At 48.1% G+C, this 17386-nt stretch overlaps 1 protein-coding gene across 1 annotated transcript in view; it reads right to left on the reverse strand.

Moving 5' to 3' along the window:
* WNT3 (Wnt family member 3) overlaps positions 1–8280 on the reverse strand; it is a 32936-nt gene extending 24656 nt beyond the window's left edge. The window contains exon 1 of the mRNA XM_066566940.1: positions 8201–8280. Within this exon, the coding sequence (XP_066423037.1) occupies positions 8201–8280 (80 nt within the window). The remainder of the gene's footprint in view (positions 1–8200) is intronic.
* Positions 8281–17386: the final 9106 nt, after the last annotated feature.

The following is a 17386-nucleotide window of genomic DNA, read 5'->3' on the forward strand; positions in this document are numbered from 1 at the left end:
GAAATATTTTGCAACAATTAAAAAAAAACCCTAAAAACCCAACAAGAAACTCCCCCTAATATCTAAGAGACCTCTGGAGGTAAAACCTGCCTTGCAAATGTGCCCCTGGCTGCAAGAAACTCCTTTGACATTATTCAAGGACCACTGCAAATTTCTTAATTATAAACCTCCACAATTTCTAGAAAGTAACTGCAGGAATCTTGAGTGAGTCTGTGACATAGAAATGGGATGAGAATAAAAAACCCTGAAGGTTTTATCACCTTTTGAAAAGGATGCAGAAGATCTGGAACCTGAGCCAGGGTGGGGCTGGAGAGCATCAGGGAATGGTTCTCATTTAAAAGTGCAAGCACTGGGAAAGGTGCCAGTTAGACTTGATTAGATTTGTAAGATTAATTAAAAGCAGACAGGTTCAGTGAATTGTGAACAAGACAAATTAGCAAATTAGCAAATCAGGAAACCCATCTTCAGAAAAGGAATTAGGGATTTTGGCTCCTTTATCGGGGTAAATTTGCTTTTCAGAGCATGGTTCTTTCATGTTCCAGGGGTGGCATTTTACTATTCTACATTAAAATTATATATGAAATATATTTTTAATAATAATTCTTAATATATATATTTCACAGAATCAAAAAATAAAATATAATAATTTCACATTTAAAATATTTTTAAAAAATTACAAAACTGCCACTAACAAATGAAACACGCCTCTATAAAAAACACACGTTAAAACCCCCAAAAAATCCCAAAAACTTCCTTTTTTACTTCCAACCTAAAAACAAATAACACAGCACTTCCAGCCCTGGTGATGAACAGGCATTTCCAGGCCTGGAATCCCTTCCAGCCAAGGCTCCCAGTCCCTGCTGGGGATGTTTTGTTACCTCAGCAGCAGCTCTGGTGTCTGGATGTGGGACTGGAGGGAGGTTTTGGGGTTAATTTGGGATTTCTGAGAAGTCCTGGGTATGGTCCCAGAAAGAGAAGGTTCATGGAGTGAGAGGCTCTCAAGATCCCTCTGTCCCAAGGGAAAGCTTATCCCAGGAAAAGCTGGAATTAATATTAAAAAAAAAGCTGGAATAATATTAATTCCCAGGAATTAATATTAAATATTAATATTTCTAAAAGAATATTTTTTTAAAAGCTGGAATACCATTAATTCCTGTGAATTACTATTAAATATTAATATTTAAAAATAATATTTTAAAAGCCTGAAAAATAATATTTCCCAGGAATGAATATTAAATGTTAATATTTAAAAATAATATGTTTAAAATCTGGAATACTATTAATTTTCAGTAATTAATATTAAATATTAGCATTTAAAAAATTAATATTAAAGAAGCGGGAATACTATTAATTCCCAGGGATGATATGATGATTATATTATTATATTATATTATATTGAACTGAGAAAGGATCTTACAGAAGGCCTAACAAAATAATAATTAAAAACTGGTGACTGACTCCTCAGAGTCTGACACAGCTGGCTGTGATTGATCATTAAGTAAAAACAATTCACATGCTGGATGAACAATCTCCAACCACATTCCAAAGCAGCAAAACACAGGAGAAACAAATGAGATAATTATTGTTTTCCTTTTTCTCTGAGGCTTCTCAGCTTCCCAGGAGAAGAAATCCTGGCAAAGGGATTTTTCAGAAAATATGAGAGTGACACAGGAAAAATCAAACACCCCCTGAGTGTCAGCTAGAGGGTGAAATTCAAAAATCAGGAATGTGGAGGTGACAGTCTGGTCAGAGAGAGATCATGGCCAGATAAGCTTTGCCATGAATTGGTCTGGGAACTTTTAGGGAGGCAGAGAGAAAGAATTGTGAACTATCTGCAGGTGGTGTTTATAACAAGTTGTTTTCCTCAAATGGTGTCATCTTAATTAACCAAACATGAGAAATGAGTTGATTAAATGACCAGTCAGGTCCACCTGTATCAGACCAGGGTATAAAAGAAGGGGTTCCAATAAATTGGCTGCTTTTAACCTCCTGATTTAGAGCCTGTGGTATCCCTGGTGACACAGGAGGGACCTCCAGGTTTGTCATGGGGCTCCACTGGAGCCTTGGGCTGCACATGAGTTGGAGCTGCTGGGGGTCCTGGGGAAGGCACAACCCCCATTAAATGTGCCCTGGGAATGGAGTCGATAGTAAAAGATTCTAAAATCACAAAATTCGGAGAGCTAGAAAGAAAGTTAGGCTTAGTAGGCCCTGGGAAATGTATTTGTGTTTTCGTAAAAATACATGTTAAAATGTAAATGTATTTTTCACATGATCCTGTATTTGCTAGATCATGTGAAACTGCACCTGTGTAGTCAGTATATGATAAATGATGTAATTGTTAGATGTGATTAGGTATAATTTTTGTTCAAAGAATCATGAGAAACTACTTTAGGGGTTTGAGGGGGATCATGAGAAATCTGTGCTCGGATGGAATCAATGTACACAATAGACAATGTAAGTTTAATAATTAATATGTAAGTTATATAATGATAGAATATAAAACAAGTTCATCCCAAACCCATGGTGGAGCCAGATTTGGGTCTGTGCCCCTGACACCCAGAGCTCTCAATAAAAGCCCCTAATAATTCTGTGACTATGTGCTCCTGAATGCTAACAGAGTGACCTGGGGCTGTCAGGAAGAAGCTCAAACACCACCCATGGTGGCCCTGGCCTCAGCAAAGGGAGCCACAGGAGAGGAACCTGAGGGGATCCCTGGAGCTCAGAGTGGGACCAGCCAGGGCGGTGCAGCCTGACCCTACAAATGCCCCAGGACAGCCCCTCCTCACCTCCCTGCAGCAAGGAGTGAACCTTTATCTGGCAATTGTCCTGTGGATGTGACAGCCTGCTCAGAGAGAGAGAAAGCCAGGGAAGTTATCCCAGAGTGGGCCTGGGCAGCTTTAGGGAGCTGGGGATAAACAATGACAGCCAAAATATCAACAAAACAACCTGCAGGGGGTGTTTTTCTAACAATCTGTTTTGCTGGTTTTTCTCCTAAGATTGTTTGTAAATGGGTGTCTTGTTAATTAGAAAAATGTGTTGATTAAATGACCAATCAGTTCCACCTGTAGTGAGCTAAGCTAGAAAAGAAGAGAGGATGAAATAAATGAGGCCTTTGCCATTTTGCCTTTTGTGTCATCTCTGGCTCAGGTGATGCCCTTTGTCAATTGTTCAGCACTGGAGAGGGGAGATCAGCCCTGTGCTGTTTGTGAGGGCCCTCCAAGCTGCCCTGAGCAGCTCTCACCTCCCCTGGTCACCTGCACCAGCCCAGGACCTTCCTTGCACCTTTCCAGCCCCGTTCCAGCTCCTCTGCATCCTCCTGAGCTGTGCAGGAGCCCCAGGTGCCCCTCAGCTCTCTGTGTTTGAGGTGAGCCCAGCTGTGAGTTCTGTTCCTTCATGTCCCCATCCCCTTGATGCCTCAGGTTTTGGTTTTTATATTTTTTAGATTCTGTGCTGCTTAATGTGTGGGTTTGAGCTTCATATCATGGGATGGTGAGTTCTGTGCACAGAGCAGGGAGACAAAAAATTCCTGCTCCAGCTGGGGACCAAGGACAAATGATCCAAATCTCAGGCACAAGAGCACAAACATCATGGGCTGGAGAAAAACAAAGATGGGACTGCATGGGCTGGAGCTGTAATTGGGCAATGAACTCCAATATGCAAATGGAGCAGAGCTTAAAAAACTTAAAAAAAAAACCACCCCGTGACCCATTTTGTGGGCATTTTGGGTTCACCTGGGGTTCATTTTGTGGGCATTTTGGGTTCACCTGGGGTTCATTTTGTGACCATTTTGGGTTCACCTGGGGCACAGCCCTGGCTGGGCCCCTGTGCTGCCCAAGGTGGATCCGTTGAGGTCTCCTGATAAATCCCTGCTTTATTCTTTAGCTCTGTCCTTTATCCTTTATCTTTTGGCTCAGCCTTCTCAGGGCATCCCCTGCCTCTGTCCCAGGGTGTGAGCTCCTCCCTGACCCCATCAGGCTGATGGGGCAGTGCAGGACATGGGAAATCGCTGCTTTGTGGCCTCCTCTACCCCAGCACCTCCAGCTGAGAGGGTGGGGTGGCCAAAAATCCCCCCTGAATTCCCAGTGCTCCTCCTTGGGTGCCTTTACAAGTGCTTCACTTTGGCAAACACTGCTTTTAGTGAAGGAGTCAAATAAGGAACTGGTTGCAATTAAGCAGCTTCTTCAGAGCTCTTTTGTGGCCACTTTAAATTTACTTCTGACTCCAGTTACAGGACAGAGATTTGTGTTTTAAGGGCAGGAAGGCTCTTGAGTGAAGCAGAGCCCTTCTCCCTGGGCTCTGGTGGCTCCAGGCTTGCCCTGGCCCTGTCCTGGAGACACAAGGGGTTAATTTCTGAGGGAATGAGACCCCCTGAAGGCCAGCAGTGTGACAGTGCTTATTGCTCTGTGCTGCCATGCTCTGGGAGCATTTTGAAGCTGTTGCTGAGCTCAGGACTCCACTGGAAGGAGTGAAACAGAACGAGCTCCAGGGCTGCTTCCAACCCAAACCACGCTGGGATTCTGCACTGGGCAGGACAAAACCAGCAGGAGATGTCACCTGGAGCCCTGTGCCAGGTCCTGAGGCTGTGCATCCTTGGAGATCTGCTCTGGCAGTGCTTGGGGCTGTCCTGCTGCTCAGGATCCACCTCAATCCCAGCTCCACAACTCTGCTTTCCATGGCATGGATTGCCCGTCCCACCCTGCAGGGATTCCCTCCAGCTGCACCTGGCTGGCAAAAACACTGAAAAACCCTTGAGGCCCACAAAACCCTTTAGAATCACAAGCTCCTGAGCACTTTGTGGCCAGCCAGGTACTCAGGGCTGTTTTCATGGGCAGCCCCAGGTCTGAGCCCAGCTTTGCCCCTCACTGCCCGCACCAGGAGGAGCTGCAGCCTGCTCTGCATGGCCCCACCACAGCTCCACATCTCCTCCTTCTCTTTCAGCAGCACTAAGCAGACAGCCCAAGGGCTGGACACGTCTCTGAGGGAGCTTTGTTGGCCTCAGCTCCTCCTGTCAGCACTCACAGGCAGCATTTCAGTGACCTTTTCCCATCTGTGCCCCGTTTGTTCCCCTCTCAGGGCTCTGGTGGGATGGCAGCATGTGAAGAAGGGTTGGAGCTGTGTCAAAATACCTCACTGGAGGTTACATCCACAGCCTGAGCCACCCCTGGAGCTCACTCAGAGCTGCCTGGATGGGGACAGGGCAATGTCAGGGCGTTTCCAGCATCCCAGCTGGGCTGAAACCCCCTCTTGGCTTCTCCATCCTGCTGCCACCAGTGGGTCTGGACCCCAGGCTCTGGGTTTGCAGCACAGGGAGCTGGGGCAGGACCTCCCTGCAGAGCTCCAGGGCTGCACTTGGGCTCTCCTTTCTCTGGACAGTGTCAAGGACCACGTCCTTCCCTGGCCCTTCCATAAAACACATCCCACAAACCCTGAGCAGCTCCGTCCCTTTGCCTTTATCCCCTGCACTGTCACTGCTGCCAGCTCCTGGCATTGTCTGGAGCAGCAGGAATATTCCAGCCACCCCCAAACCCTTTACAAGGTGATCAGACCCCATTCTCATCACTCTCCTTCTCCTAGGGCACACACAGACACTTCCTCCCCACCACAGGAATAAATAAACCCTTTTCTCCTTTCTGTCCCACAGCAGAAAGGATCTGTTTGGATGCTGCTGCCAAAATATTCCCAATCCAGCAGGAAAATCCCCAGGAAGGTGGTGCCAGCAGGACAGGGCACTGCCTGTCAGCATCCCTGGGGCTCTGCCACATGAAATGTCCTCCTGAAAGTCTCGAGTTTAGCACAGATGGGTTCAGCTGGGGGTGAGGGAGCCCAAGGCAGCCCCAGTGCAGCCTGCAGGACACAGCACAGGGCACCAGGCTGATGCTGAGCCCCACCTTTGCTCTCCTTGCCCTGTTTTGGGGTGTGCTGAACCCTGCAAGTGGGGCTCATCCCCCAAAGCCTCCTCTGTGCCTGCCTCAGGAGCAGAGGGTCAGGAAGACAATTGGAAAATTATGGTTTTTTAAGAGCATAGATATCACCGTGCTAGAGTCCACTACATCAACCTCATTTCCACAGAGCAGATACTGAAAGCCTTCCATGGGACCAAAGGAAACCTTGAATTGGTGTGCTCTGGGAGCATTGTCTGTGCCTGAGCACCAGGGAACCCTGGCCCAGGTATTTCTGCCCTCCTGCTCCCTCAGCCTTCAAGAAGCCCCTAAAACCCCACAGCATTTGCAACCTCAGCCCTACACGGGGCACTTCCTCACATCCCTCCAGAGCAACAGAGACTCTCTGGCACTTTGGTCTTGCCAGAATCTATAAAAATACATAAAAATACACAAAAATCCACCTGGATCTGTGGATGAAATTCTGTGCAGAGTGTGCTCGACTCCCTCCTCTCCCAGGGATGCTGCTTGCCATGCCCCTGCTGTCCATGCCCTACATCCTCTGTATTGTTCCTTTGGGGTGAGCCCAGAGGGCTTTGGGAGGAGGGGATGATGGGGCAGACACCTGTCTGCAGCATTTGCTCCTGCAAACAGGCACAGGAGACATTTTGCTCACGGGGGACATTTTTGCTTCACGGGGGAAAACGAGACCTTTTCATGGAGAAAAGAAAAGAGACTTGAAACGCTCTGAGACTTGAAACTCTCCTTGATCTGGGCATTAAATCCTGATTTATATCAAAGCCTGAGGCAGCTCAGGGGCTGGTGGGATGAGCTGATGCCATGGTGAGATGTCCCTGCCCCGGCAGCTCAGCCCCAGCCCTGGCATCCTGACCTGTTCTCTGCATGCCCTGTGCCCAGGTGGGGCAGAAAAGGCATGGAAGGAATCAAAGTGCTGCTCTCTGTATTTCAGGAGCCTCCCCTGCCCAGGGCTGAGGGCCTGAAGTTGGGCAGCCACGCTCAGGGCGAGGAAATCATTTAATTCTCCAGGAAAACCTGCTGTGATTTAGCCATTTCATGAACCTGCGGAGCTTTGAAACGCTTCCTGAGCGGGGACTTCTCATTGTGCTCAGTCTTTCTCCTCTGGAAAGGCAAATTCTCATCCCAAAGTCCACGTTAATAAATGGATTATTTAAAAAAAAAATTAAACAATTCGTATTTTCCGTCCTGAATTCTAAATATTCCCAGACATGGCAGTCCATTCCCAAGTTCACTCCCACCTACTTCTTGCCATCTCCATGTTGGCACTGAAAGGATCTAATTCAGTAATAAAGAAGAGAGACTTTTCTGGAAAGGCGAAAATAACCCAAGAATCTCAGTAGCACCAAATTCCACCATCTCCCTCTTTTCCCTATGGATCATCAGGCTCACAGCCCCTACCTGGCACATACAGAAACTTAACAAGAGATATTCCAGCAAGAAATCCTACATAAAGACAGAAATAAACTGAAACACTCTGTTATGCAACTCGCTGGCTGCTGGATTTTAAATGACCTGGAATATTTAATTCTATATTTCTTGTCCTAAAGGGCTTCCAATTACATTTTGTTACTGTATTCATTTATAGAGAGTTTGATTTATTTTTAAAATAAGTAACTCAGGTTACTTATCAGCCTCATTACAAGATATAACCAATTCTTTTAAAATCTATTTTTCTCGTTGGTGCAAGGAAATTAGCGGCATTTCCATAATTAAAATGAACAAAATCCACCTTTGAGCAATTTTACTAATGAATGTTTTCTCAGGTGCCATTTGCGTTATTTGCCGGACTAAATTCACATGACAGAATACAACAAAAGAAGGGAAAGAAGTCCAAAAAAACGCAGCAACCAAACAGAAAATGGAATTAAATTTTTTTTTTAAAGGATTAATTGCAGTTTCATGGAAAGGAAGAAAATCCCTGGGGCAGAGTGATGGGAGAGACAAAATTCCCATTGCACAAGGAAATAAAACCGCATCCTTTCACATCTGAACCAAGAGCCCATCGCCACAGTGCCGAAAATGGAGAAATTAAAGACTGGTAGGGAAGCCTCCATTTGTGCAAAGGGAAACCCAGGCATGGCCCTTTCAAAATAACCCCCAAACTTTTTGCAGATTTCATTAATTACAGGTCAAATCTGATGAAATTACGCTTCAACTCCAGCATGCAGCTCCGCAGGGCGAGGGGTGAAAAGGAAGGAACACACAGCTCCCATGGCTAATAATTAATGAATTCATTAATCAATCATAGGGAGAGGAAGGGCGAGGGGAGGAAGGAATCTTACCACCAAATTGGGTAACCGGCTAAGACCTTTGTGCCATTGAAGAGAAAAGACAGAATTAGTCCAAGCAGGTGGTAATCCATCAGTCCAGGCTGGTGCAAGGGGGAAAAAATCGCCGCGAAGTTTTCAGAAAAACATGAAGTGCCAAAATGAAGAATCCCCCTCCTCCCAGGAAAAAAAAAAAAAAAAAAAAAAAGGGGAGGGGGGGTAAAAAGAGTGAAGCCAAGTCCCTCGTGGCTCGGGTGACTTTTTCTGGCTTGTCAGAAACACACCTCTCCAAGCCTTTCCCCCCGTAGATCATCCAAAAGCGTCTATTAAAAAGTGCAGGGCTCGGGGATGTCAGCAGGCGGCCAATCAGACCGCATGGCCCAAGGTGAGGGATGAGGCTCAGCCCAGGGCTGTCAATCACCCTCTCCTCCCCCTCCACCCCACAACTTTGTTCCGAGCCTGGCTGCCACGGACAAACCCTCTGTGCACCTCACTCCACTGGGGCACTGCGATTTGGGGTGAGGATTTTCAATTTTTAAATTTTTTTTTCAATTTTTTTTTCAATTTTTTCACTTGGAGCCCAGGATGTGCTGCCCCTGAATTCCAGGACTCGGCAAGGTAAGGATGAAGGGTGGCTGTGGTGAGGGGTGGCTTAATCTCACAGAGGGAGAGAGACAGAACTTGTTCTTCAGATGGACAGGGATGGGGGCACAGAGGGGCAGAAAACCCCTCTGCTTGTGGCAATGTGGGCAACACTGGTGAGAAAGTTGAAATGAAACCTGCAGTGCCCAGGTTTTCAGTGTGTGGGGGTGATGGATGTAGGGGGGAGCAGGGGCAGCCTGGATTTCTATTGAGAAAAAAAATGCCATGTCATGGTGAGAGGGGAGCAGGCAGAAGGGGACGTGTCCCACGGATGGATTGCTTGTGAAGTGCATCTCTGGATGCAGGAAGATGAAAATATTATCAAAACCCCACACATGTAACAACAAAAAAAAAAAAAAAAACCTAATCAGTTTCATGATTTGCAAATAGACCCAACAAAGATTTTACTTAAAAATCCTTGTTATTGGGTAGGGAGCCTGTTTGAACAGGAGCTATTGTGCAGCCAGAGGAGATGACTCGACAGAATGGGACAAAGAAATGGGAGAAGCCAAACAAGTTGCTCTTTCTCCTAAAGCATCTCAGCAACCACAGCTCTGTTGCTGCCCTGGTTTGAACCAGCTCAAGATCAGGTGCTTTAGGAGCAGCCAACAAATCAGTTTATTTCAGAGCCATGGCAGTAATGGGGATTCAAGGTCCTGTCTTGGGCACCTCAAGGCATCTCATGGTTTTGAGAGCTCTAGACCTCCTCTGGATCTTAAGGCTCTGGGCACAAACAAATTCCTCGTTGTGTTTAATCACACACTGGCACAGGGAAGCTGTGGCTGCCCCTGGATCCCTGGCAGTGCCCAAGGCCAGGCTGGAGCACCCTGGGATAGTGGAAGGTGTCCCTGCCAAGGCAGGGGTGGAATGAGATGATCTTGAAGGTTCCTTCCAACCAAAACCATTCCATGATCCTGTGACGCACCTGCCTCTTGCTCCTGCCATTCTGGGTTGCCAGTTCTGCCTGATTTTGGTGTTTGGGTGCTGAGTTGGGGCAGTGCTGTTCTCAGAAGGGGTGGGTGCTGTCCTGGCCATGGCACACACAAGGGAGGACACAGCAGCTGCTCACATTTTCCCTCTCCAGCACCTGCTGCAGGGACTGGGAGCCCAAATTTCCCCAGGCTTGCTCCAATGGCCTTTCCAGCTGACTGTGACCCACCACAGATATTAAATATTCTTGTTCTTTTGGGGGGTTTTGAATCCCAAATATTCTTGTTCTTTTGGGGGTAGCCTGCCCTGGCAAATCTTCCTGGAACCCAGATGGGTTTTATTGAACTGGGTCTAAGAAAGCAGCAATTGTCCAATGACATTTGGGACACGTGGATTTCAGCTGTAAATTTAACACCAGCTGGAAATCTTCCCCACATCTTGACATTTACTGCCCATGTTTTTAACCATGAAGATGGAGCTGGTGTGGAGCTGGCCCAGCCAACTTACCCAGCCCTAAAGAGATTTTAGTCACATTTTGGGGTTGGTGTGGGACAGGAAATATTCCAAATAGACCTTTAAGGTATCACCCTCCTGTTCTGGAGCTTAAGGGAGTTTTTTAGGCTGGATGAAGGTGTCCCTGTCTGCCTCATCCCAGGGCCAGGGAATGGTCCCAGGCACTCTTCCCTTACTGCCTAAACAAAGCCCTGGGCTGTGTGAAATGCACTGGAGTGTCTGTGAGCTGCTCTGGCAAAAGCAGAACTGGAAATGCTGCCCAGGTTTGTGCTGGTGGATGCTTTGGAGCTGCACAATCAGAATAAGGATTAAAAGTACCAAGGGACAGAACTTTTGTCATTGAAGTGTCACTGCTAGAGAGGCAGCAAGTGAGAGACTGGAGTGAGATGTCTCAGGTGATACTGCAGGTGGCTGAGCCCATGGGAGAGGAGAAGAACCTCAGAAATTGTTGTTTTTTGGTTGTTTTTTTTTTGTAGAAATCCAGTTGGGGAAATCAGAATTGAGTTGTTTCTGGTTGAGGACCGTGGTCAAGGTCTGGGTGGACCTGGCAGTGCTGGGTTGATGGTTGAACTTGATGATTTTTAAGGTTTTTTCCAACATCAGTGATTCTGTGGTGGCTGAGATGTTCCTGTCCACCAAACATTGGGGAAAACAAAATGCTCCTGATCCATTTCTGGGTGCTGCAATTTATAAACCAAATAATGAGCTACCAAGTGCTTCCTCTGCAGGAACCAGGAGGGAAAGTGACCCCAGCCCCAGATTCAGAGGTTTATTTGCTGCTGTGGTGGGACAGGGATCTCAGTGTGCTCCAGCAAGAGCAGAGACACAAAGCTCCCACACACTGATGTGGCCATGGGCAGGTCCTCAAAGATGCACAGTGAAGAGCTGATCCCAAGCACACTGAATTCATGGGAATGGCTCTGAGGAGGTTCCTGGAGATGCTCATCCCCCCAATCCTTCCACTTCTCCATTCCACTGCTCTCAGAACATCTGTCCCAGCACCATAAGGAGTTTGTGTTGCCCCACCTTTGGTGATGAGATTGTGTTTGGGCTGTGTTTTAATTGCTTTGGGTTGGAGATCCTGGGAGCAGAAGGTCCTGCCTGTCCCTGATCTAACTCCAGGAGACTCTTGGCTCCCAGTTTCTCCCGGTTTCTCCCAGTTTCTCCCAGTGAAACGAGCAGGAAAATGATGCCAGCTCTCAGCTGTGTCAGCCTTGATTCCCCAAGCCTTGAGGCAGCAGGCAGGGCTCCCCAGGGAGGAGGAGGAGGACCTGTTTCCCAGGGATGAAGACTCCATTGGCAGTGAAGGGAACAGACTCACTTTGAGTCTCCTCTGATGTGAAATGAAAATCTGATGCGTACATGCTAAAATTATCCTGGGCATATTTCATGCTAGCCTGAACAAATATTTATAAGTTCTACAGCAAACATTAATTTTAAATGTAATTTCTAAGAGCAAATGACAGTTCCCCAAAAGAGTACAATTTCAAAATTTCCCTCATAGATACCTCCTTGTGCTGCTGAGTGACAGTTTTATTAACTGAGGGTCTTTTCAATCACATCACTCTGTCTAGTTTGGCAATATTGACTCTCAGAGCCCAGTTTCAATATGCCCAGAAATGAAAGGAATTGAGGAAGTCAGAGGTTTGGCTGCTCAAGAAAAGCCCTGCTGCCTTCACAATGTCAGCACAGAGGTCCTTGTGTGTCGTGGGGACATTGTGGCACTGCTGGAGGGGATCTTTGGTTTATTCCAGCAAAGGAGCATTGTGATCCCATTGGAAACGTGCCTCTCCTTCCCCTTGGGCTCTAACTGTGCAACTTTGCCTTCTTTTAGCTTTTCCTCCTTTCTCCATCTGAACCTACCAGCAGGAAGACACCGGGTGCCTGGGGAAGGTGATGGGACCATGGAGACTCCTGGATTTGTGCTCAGCGTGGATTTCAACCTGAGGAACCCCTGAGGAGCTCCAGGAGCTCAGAGCCCTCCTGGTGGAGGGTCAGGGTGATGTGGAGGGAACAACCCAGACCTGACAGGGATGGATGAGCTCTCAGAGGGGCTTTAGAGCCCTGGCTCAGAGTTTTGGGGATGGCAGGGGATGTAAAAGCCTGTGGTGCAGTGAGAGGGGTCAGAGGGCTGGACCTGCAGGGCCACCCCAGGTGACAACGAAGGGTGGCACAGGTGGGTGCTGAGGTTGAATTTCAGGTCTGGGCAAGGCCAGGAGCAGAGCTGGAGGTGGATCTCTTGGGCAATGGTCTTTTGAGGGTTAGCAGGTCCTAAAACAAGCTGGGTTTGATGATTTGAAGACCTAAATTTTGTTGTTAGAGTCTGAAGTGGAGGTGAAATAGGACATTAGTACTCTGATGCTCATCAGGCCTAAAGTTAATAATTATAGAAAAGGTGAGGAAATCCTTCCTCAAAGCCTGATGAACTGTCTGGCTCCTTCTGGATCTCTTGGGCAATGGTCTTTTGAGGGTTAGCAAGTCCTAAAACAAGCTGGGTTTGATGGTTTGAAGACCAATTTTGTTGTTAAAGTGGAGGTGAAATAGGACATTAGTACTCTGATGGCTCATCAGGCCTAAAGTTAATAATTATAGAAAATCTGTGAAGAGCTGAGGAAATCCTTCCTCAAAGCCTGAAGAACTGTCTGGCTCCTTCCATCTTCAACTCCTGAAATCCTGAGGGCTCTGTTTGCTGCTAACCTGTGACAGGTAACAAGAACATTCCCTTTGAACTTCCCTGTTCTCATTTTTCTTGGGAAATATCCTCCCTGCAAATATCCTTTACCTCACTCCATTTATTCACAAACTATTCTAAGTAGAATTCCTCCACTTGGGATAATTTTTGTCTGCTAGTGATGGTAGAAACTCTTTTCAGACAATTTCCTCTAATAGCCCAGTCTTGTGGCCAAAGCCCTGGGATTTCTGTTTTGGTTTTTTTGTTTGTTTGTTTGTTTTTGTTTGTTTTGTTTTTTGGTTTTTGTTTTTGTTTGTTTGGTTGGTTGGTTGGTTTTGTTTCTTTTTTTTTGTTTTTTTTTGGGAGGGTGGGTTTTTTATTTATTTTTAATTTTTTATTTTAGGTGGTTTTTTATTTTTTTGATTTTTTTTTGTTTTGTTGCAGTTTTTTTCTTTTTTTTTGTCTTTTTAAATCTTGTTTTGTTTTTTTTATTCCCCTTTAAAAAAGAAAAACAAAAGATATATTTTTGTTAAAATTTGGATTTTTTTAAAAAAACCAATATATATATTTTTATTACAAAGGAGAGGTTGCATTTTAAAACATCAGCAGTGTAACCTGCTGTAGAACCTGTTCTCAGATCCAAATCAAGAAACTCATGTTGTGTTCTCAGCTTTCCCAAAGAGCTCCTCACATGATTTTGCTGGCCCAGGTTCTTCATCTACCCCTGGATTTCTTGTAAACCTGAGGAAAAATCACATTTTCTGTGTGGATCCCATTCATTGCTCCAGAAAGGAGCTGCCTCCCCCTCTGTGCAGCCTGAACTGGAACACCCAGGAACCTCAGGCTGGATAAATTCTGAGCAGAGGAGCAGGACTGGAAGCCCAGATTTCATTTCTTTTGGGCAGAAAAAGAAGAAATGATGGAGCTGCCCAGGGTTCAGTTGTTCTTTCTAGTCACAAATATCCCCTGTGGATCACAGGAAATGAGGGAAGTGGAAGTGCTGAGTGCTCTGAGGACACTTCAGCAGCTACAGACTGTCAATAAAAACACCTTTTTTTTCATGTCATCCACTTCAATTCCTTCAAACTCCATTACATTTCAGATCTTTGCTCTATTTTGCCAAGGAGATGTTAAAAAAAAAACAAACAAAAAAACCCCCAGGCCTAATGAAGGCCTAACACTTGGGTTTTAGTGGCTATGGCAACGTGGAGCACAGAGAGTGAGCAATGAAACCATCTCAAACTTCAGGAAACACAAGGACTTTATTATGTTTGACTGGAATAGTGTTGGCATCATGTGGGGTCACTGCTCTGGGCTGACAGAGCTTGGGTTGCAGCTTTAAAATGTTCTCTGTTCACCTCCTGCTTTTCTGCCCCTGCTCCAAATCATCCCCACTCTCTCCTGGAGTAAAGGGAAATCAAGTCTGGTCCTCCAGGACACTTTTCCCATCGGCTTTTAGTGGGAAAATCATTTCCAGATGCCATTTAGGGCTCTGTTCAGTCTTCATGTGAGCCACTTAGGACAGTCCAAGGAAAGGTCTCAGAAAGAAAAGGTCTCAGAAGGAAAAGGTCTCAGAAGGGTTTTTTTGCACAGTAATTTGATTTTTGCACCAGTTTGAAGCAGTAGCTGGGGATCCAGGGGAGAAATGAGTGGGATGAGCAGAGCCCCAGCTGCCAAGGTGCGTGTGAGGGGTTTGGGGTGGGCAGGGCTGGGTGAGGATGTGCCAGAGATGTGACAGCTCTGGGGTCTCCTGGAGCAGCTCCACTGCACAAAAAGCTCCGTAAGGGTCACTTTGTGGTGTCCCTCTGAAGCTGGAAGTGAAGGGAAATTTTCACCTGGTGTTTGGGGCAGCCTGGATCCATGGGAGAGGCTGAGCTGCCTCTCAGGGCTGCAGTAAATCTGATTAATTGGACGAGCTGAGCACATGAAGGAACTATGCCCCAGGTCCTGGGCTTGTTGGAGGCAGCTCTGTCTACCTTGACACCTGCAGGAATGCATCCCAGGGAAGGGGGAGGGATGGGGAGCACAGCAGCAGAGTCATTCCTGCCCTTCCTTCTCTCCTTGCCCAGCACTCCAGCCCAGCAGTATCCTGGAATTTGGTAAAAGAATGAGAGCAGCTATTTTTTGCTGCAGGCTGTGATTTTTTTTTTTTTTCCACGATGTTGTAGCTGGAAATTGTGGAGCCCTTGTGATGTGGGTGAGTGGAGGAAAAGGAGATTCATGGATTTCCTTGTGGCTGGCTGGGAGTGCCCTGGAGCACTGTGAGGGTTGCAGAGCTCCTCCTCACTGAGCTGCTGTGCCCACAGGAAATATTCCCACCTGGAATGAGACTCAAAGAATGTCCTGAGCTGGAAGAGACCCCCAAGGATCATCCAGGGCAGCTCCTTGACTCTGTTACTGTAGGACACAAAACAACACGAGTGCACACACTGCTGCTCTCGAGGTGAAAAAATGGAAGTTTAATTTCTGACTCCAACATTTATAGATTTCCAAAAGTGGCAGTGGATTGGAGGGTGAAAGTGTCCCCTCTCCAATGACACTGGACAAACCAACAGTCCATCAAATTTCTCTTCTTCTATAAAAGAATGCAAAACAATAAGTTATTTACAGAAAGTGTGTGAGAAAGTTTGTTACAAGAATGTAAATATCAGAAGATTTAGAAAATCTTAAAAAATCAGGGCGACAAGACACCCCAGCAATCTCACCCTGGGCATCCCTGGCAGCGCTGTCCAAACCCTCCTGGAGCTCTGGAACCATTCCCTGGGCAATGCCAGCACCTCTGGGGCAAGAACCTTTCCCTGATTTCCATCCTAAACCCCCCTGGCACAGCTCCAGCCATTCCCTGGCTCCTGTCCCTGTCCCAGGGAGCAGAGATGGAGCCTCACTCCCCAGAGCCCAGATCTGCCCCCACCCAGCCCTGGCCGTGCCCCTGGGGAGGTGGCACAGCCCAGCATGGGCAGCACAGCACAGGAGGAGCTCTGATCCATGGGGTTTGCTTTTCCCTGGCTCCAAACCCCTGCACTCCTGTGCCAGGGAGGGATGGGTGGCACAGGGCACATGTGGGCTGTGCCCTGCTCTCACAGGGTGCAGTGAGTGCTGGGTCTGCACTGCTGTGCCAGGGCAGGGGCTCTGCAGGTCCCCAAGAGCCCCTTGAGCCCCTGGTGCAGGAGGGGCTCTGCAGAACAGGGGGGGGGCAGGGTTGGGCTGGCCCAGAATTGAAGTGCCAGGGCTGGGCTGGCCCACGATGGAGATGCCAGGGCTGAATGGAGGTGCCAGGGCTGGGCTGGCCCACAATGGAGATGCCAGGGCTGAATGGAGGTGCCAGGGCTGGGCTGGCCCACAATGGAGATGCCAGGACTGGGTTGGCCCACAATGGAGATGCCAGGGATGAATGGAGGTGCCAGGACTGGGCTGCCCCAGACCAGAGGTGCCAGGGCTGGGCTGGCCCAGAATTGAAGTGCCAGGGCTGGGCTGCCCCACGATGGAGATGCCAGGGCTGAATGGAGGTACCAGGGCAGGGCTGCCCTAGAATTGAAGTGCCAGGGCTGGGTTGGCCCAGAATGGAGGTGCCAGGGCTGAATGGAGCTGCCAGGGCTGGGTTGGCCCACAATGGAGATGCCAGGGATGAATGGAGGTGCCAGGGCTGGGCTGGCCCAGAATGGAGGTGCCAGGGCTGGGCTGCCCCACGATGGAGATGCCAGGGCTGAATGGAGGTGCCAGGGCTGGGCTGGCCCACAATGGAGATGCCAGGGCTGAATGGAGGTGCCAGGGCTGGGCTGGCCCACAATGGAGATGCCAGGGATGTATGGAGGTGCCAGGGCTGGGTTGGCCCACAATGGAGATGCCAGGGATGAATGGAGGTGCCAGGGCTGGGCTGGCCCAGACCAGAGGTGCCAGGGCTGGGCTGGCCCAGAATTGAAGTGCCAGGGCTGGGCTGCCCCACGATGGAGATGCCAGGGCTGAATGGAGGTGCCAGGGCTGGGCTGCCCCCTGCCCCTCCCAGAGGCCCAGCCTGGAGGGAGCAGAGTCCCCATTTCTGTCTGAGCACTCTGGGGATGGGCTCAAATGCAAGGAGCCAAAACACCGGGCAGGAAGGAAATGGGACAGGGAAAATATCCTGGTGTGAAGCTGGGCTGGGCTTTGCTGGGCTGGGGCTGAGTTTGGACTGGGCTTTGCAGGGCTTGGGCAGAGTTTGGGCTCAGCTTTGCCGGGCTGGGGCTTTACTGAGTTGAGGCTGAGTTCAGACTAGGGTTTGCTGGGTTGAGGTTGAATTTGGGCTGGGCTTTGCTGGGCTGGGGCTGAGTTTGGACTGGGTTTTGCTGGGCTGGGCATTACTGAGCTGAGGCTGAGTTGGGGCTGGGCTTTGCTGGGCTGGGCTTTACTGAGCTAGGCCTGAGCTTGGACTGGGCTTTACTGAGCTGGGGCTGATTTTGGGCTGGGGCTGA

The sequence above is a fragment of the Molothrus aeneus genome, chromosome 28 (genome assembly GCF_037042795.1).
Source record: "Molothrus aeneus isolate 106 chromosome 28, BPBGC_Maene_1.0, whole genome shotgun sequence".
In the NCBI taxonomy this organism is placed as follows: Eukaryota; Metazoa; Chordata; class Aves; order Passeriformes; family Icteridae; genus Molothrus; species Molothrus aeneus.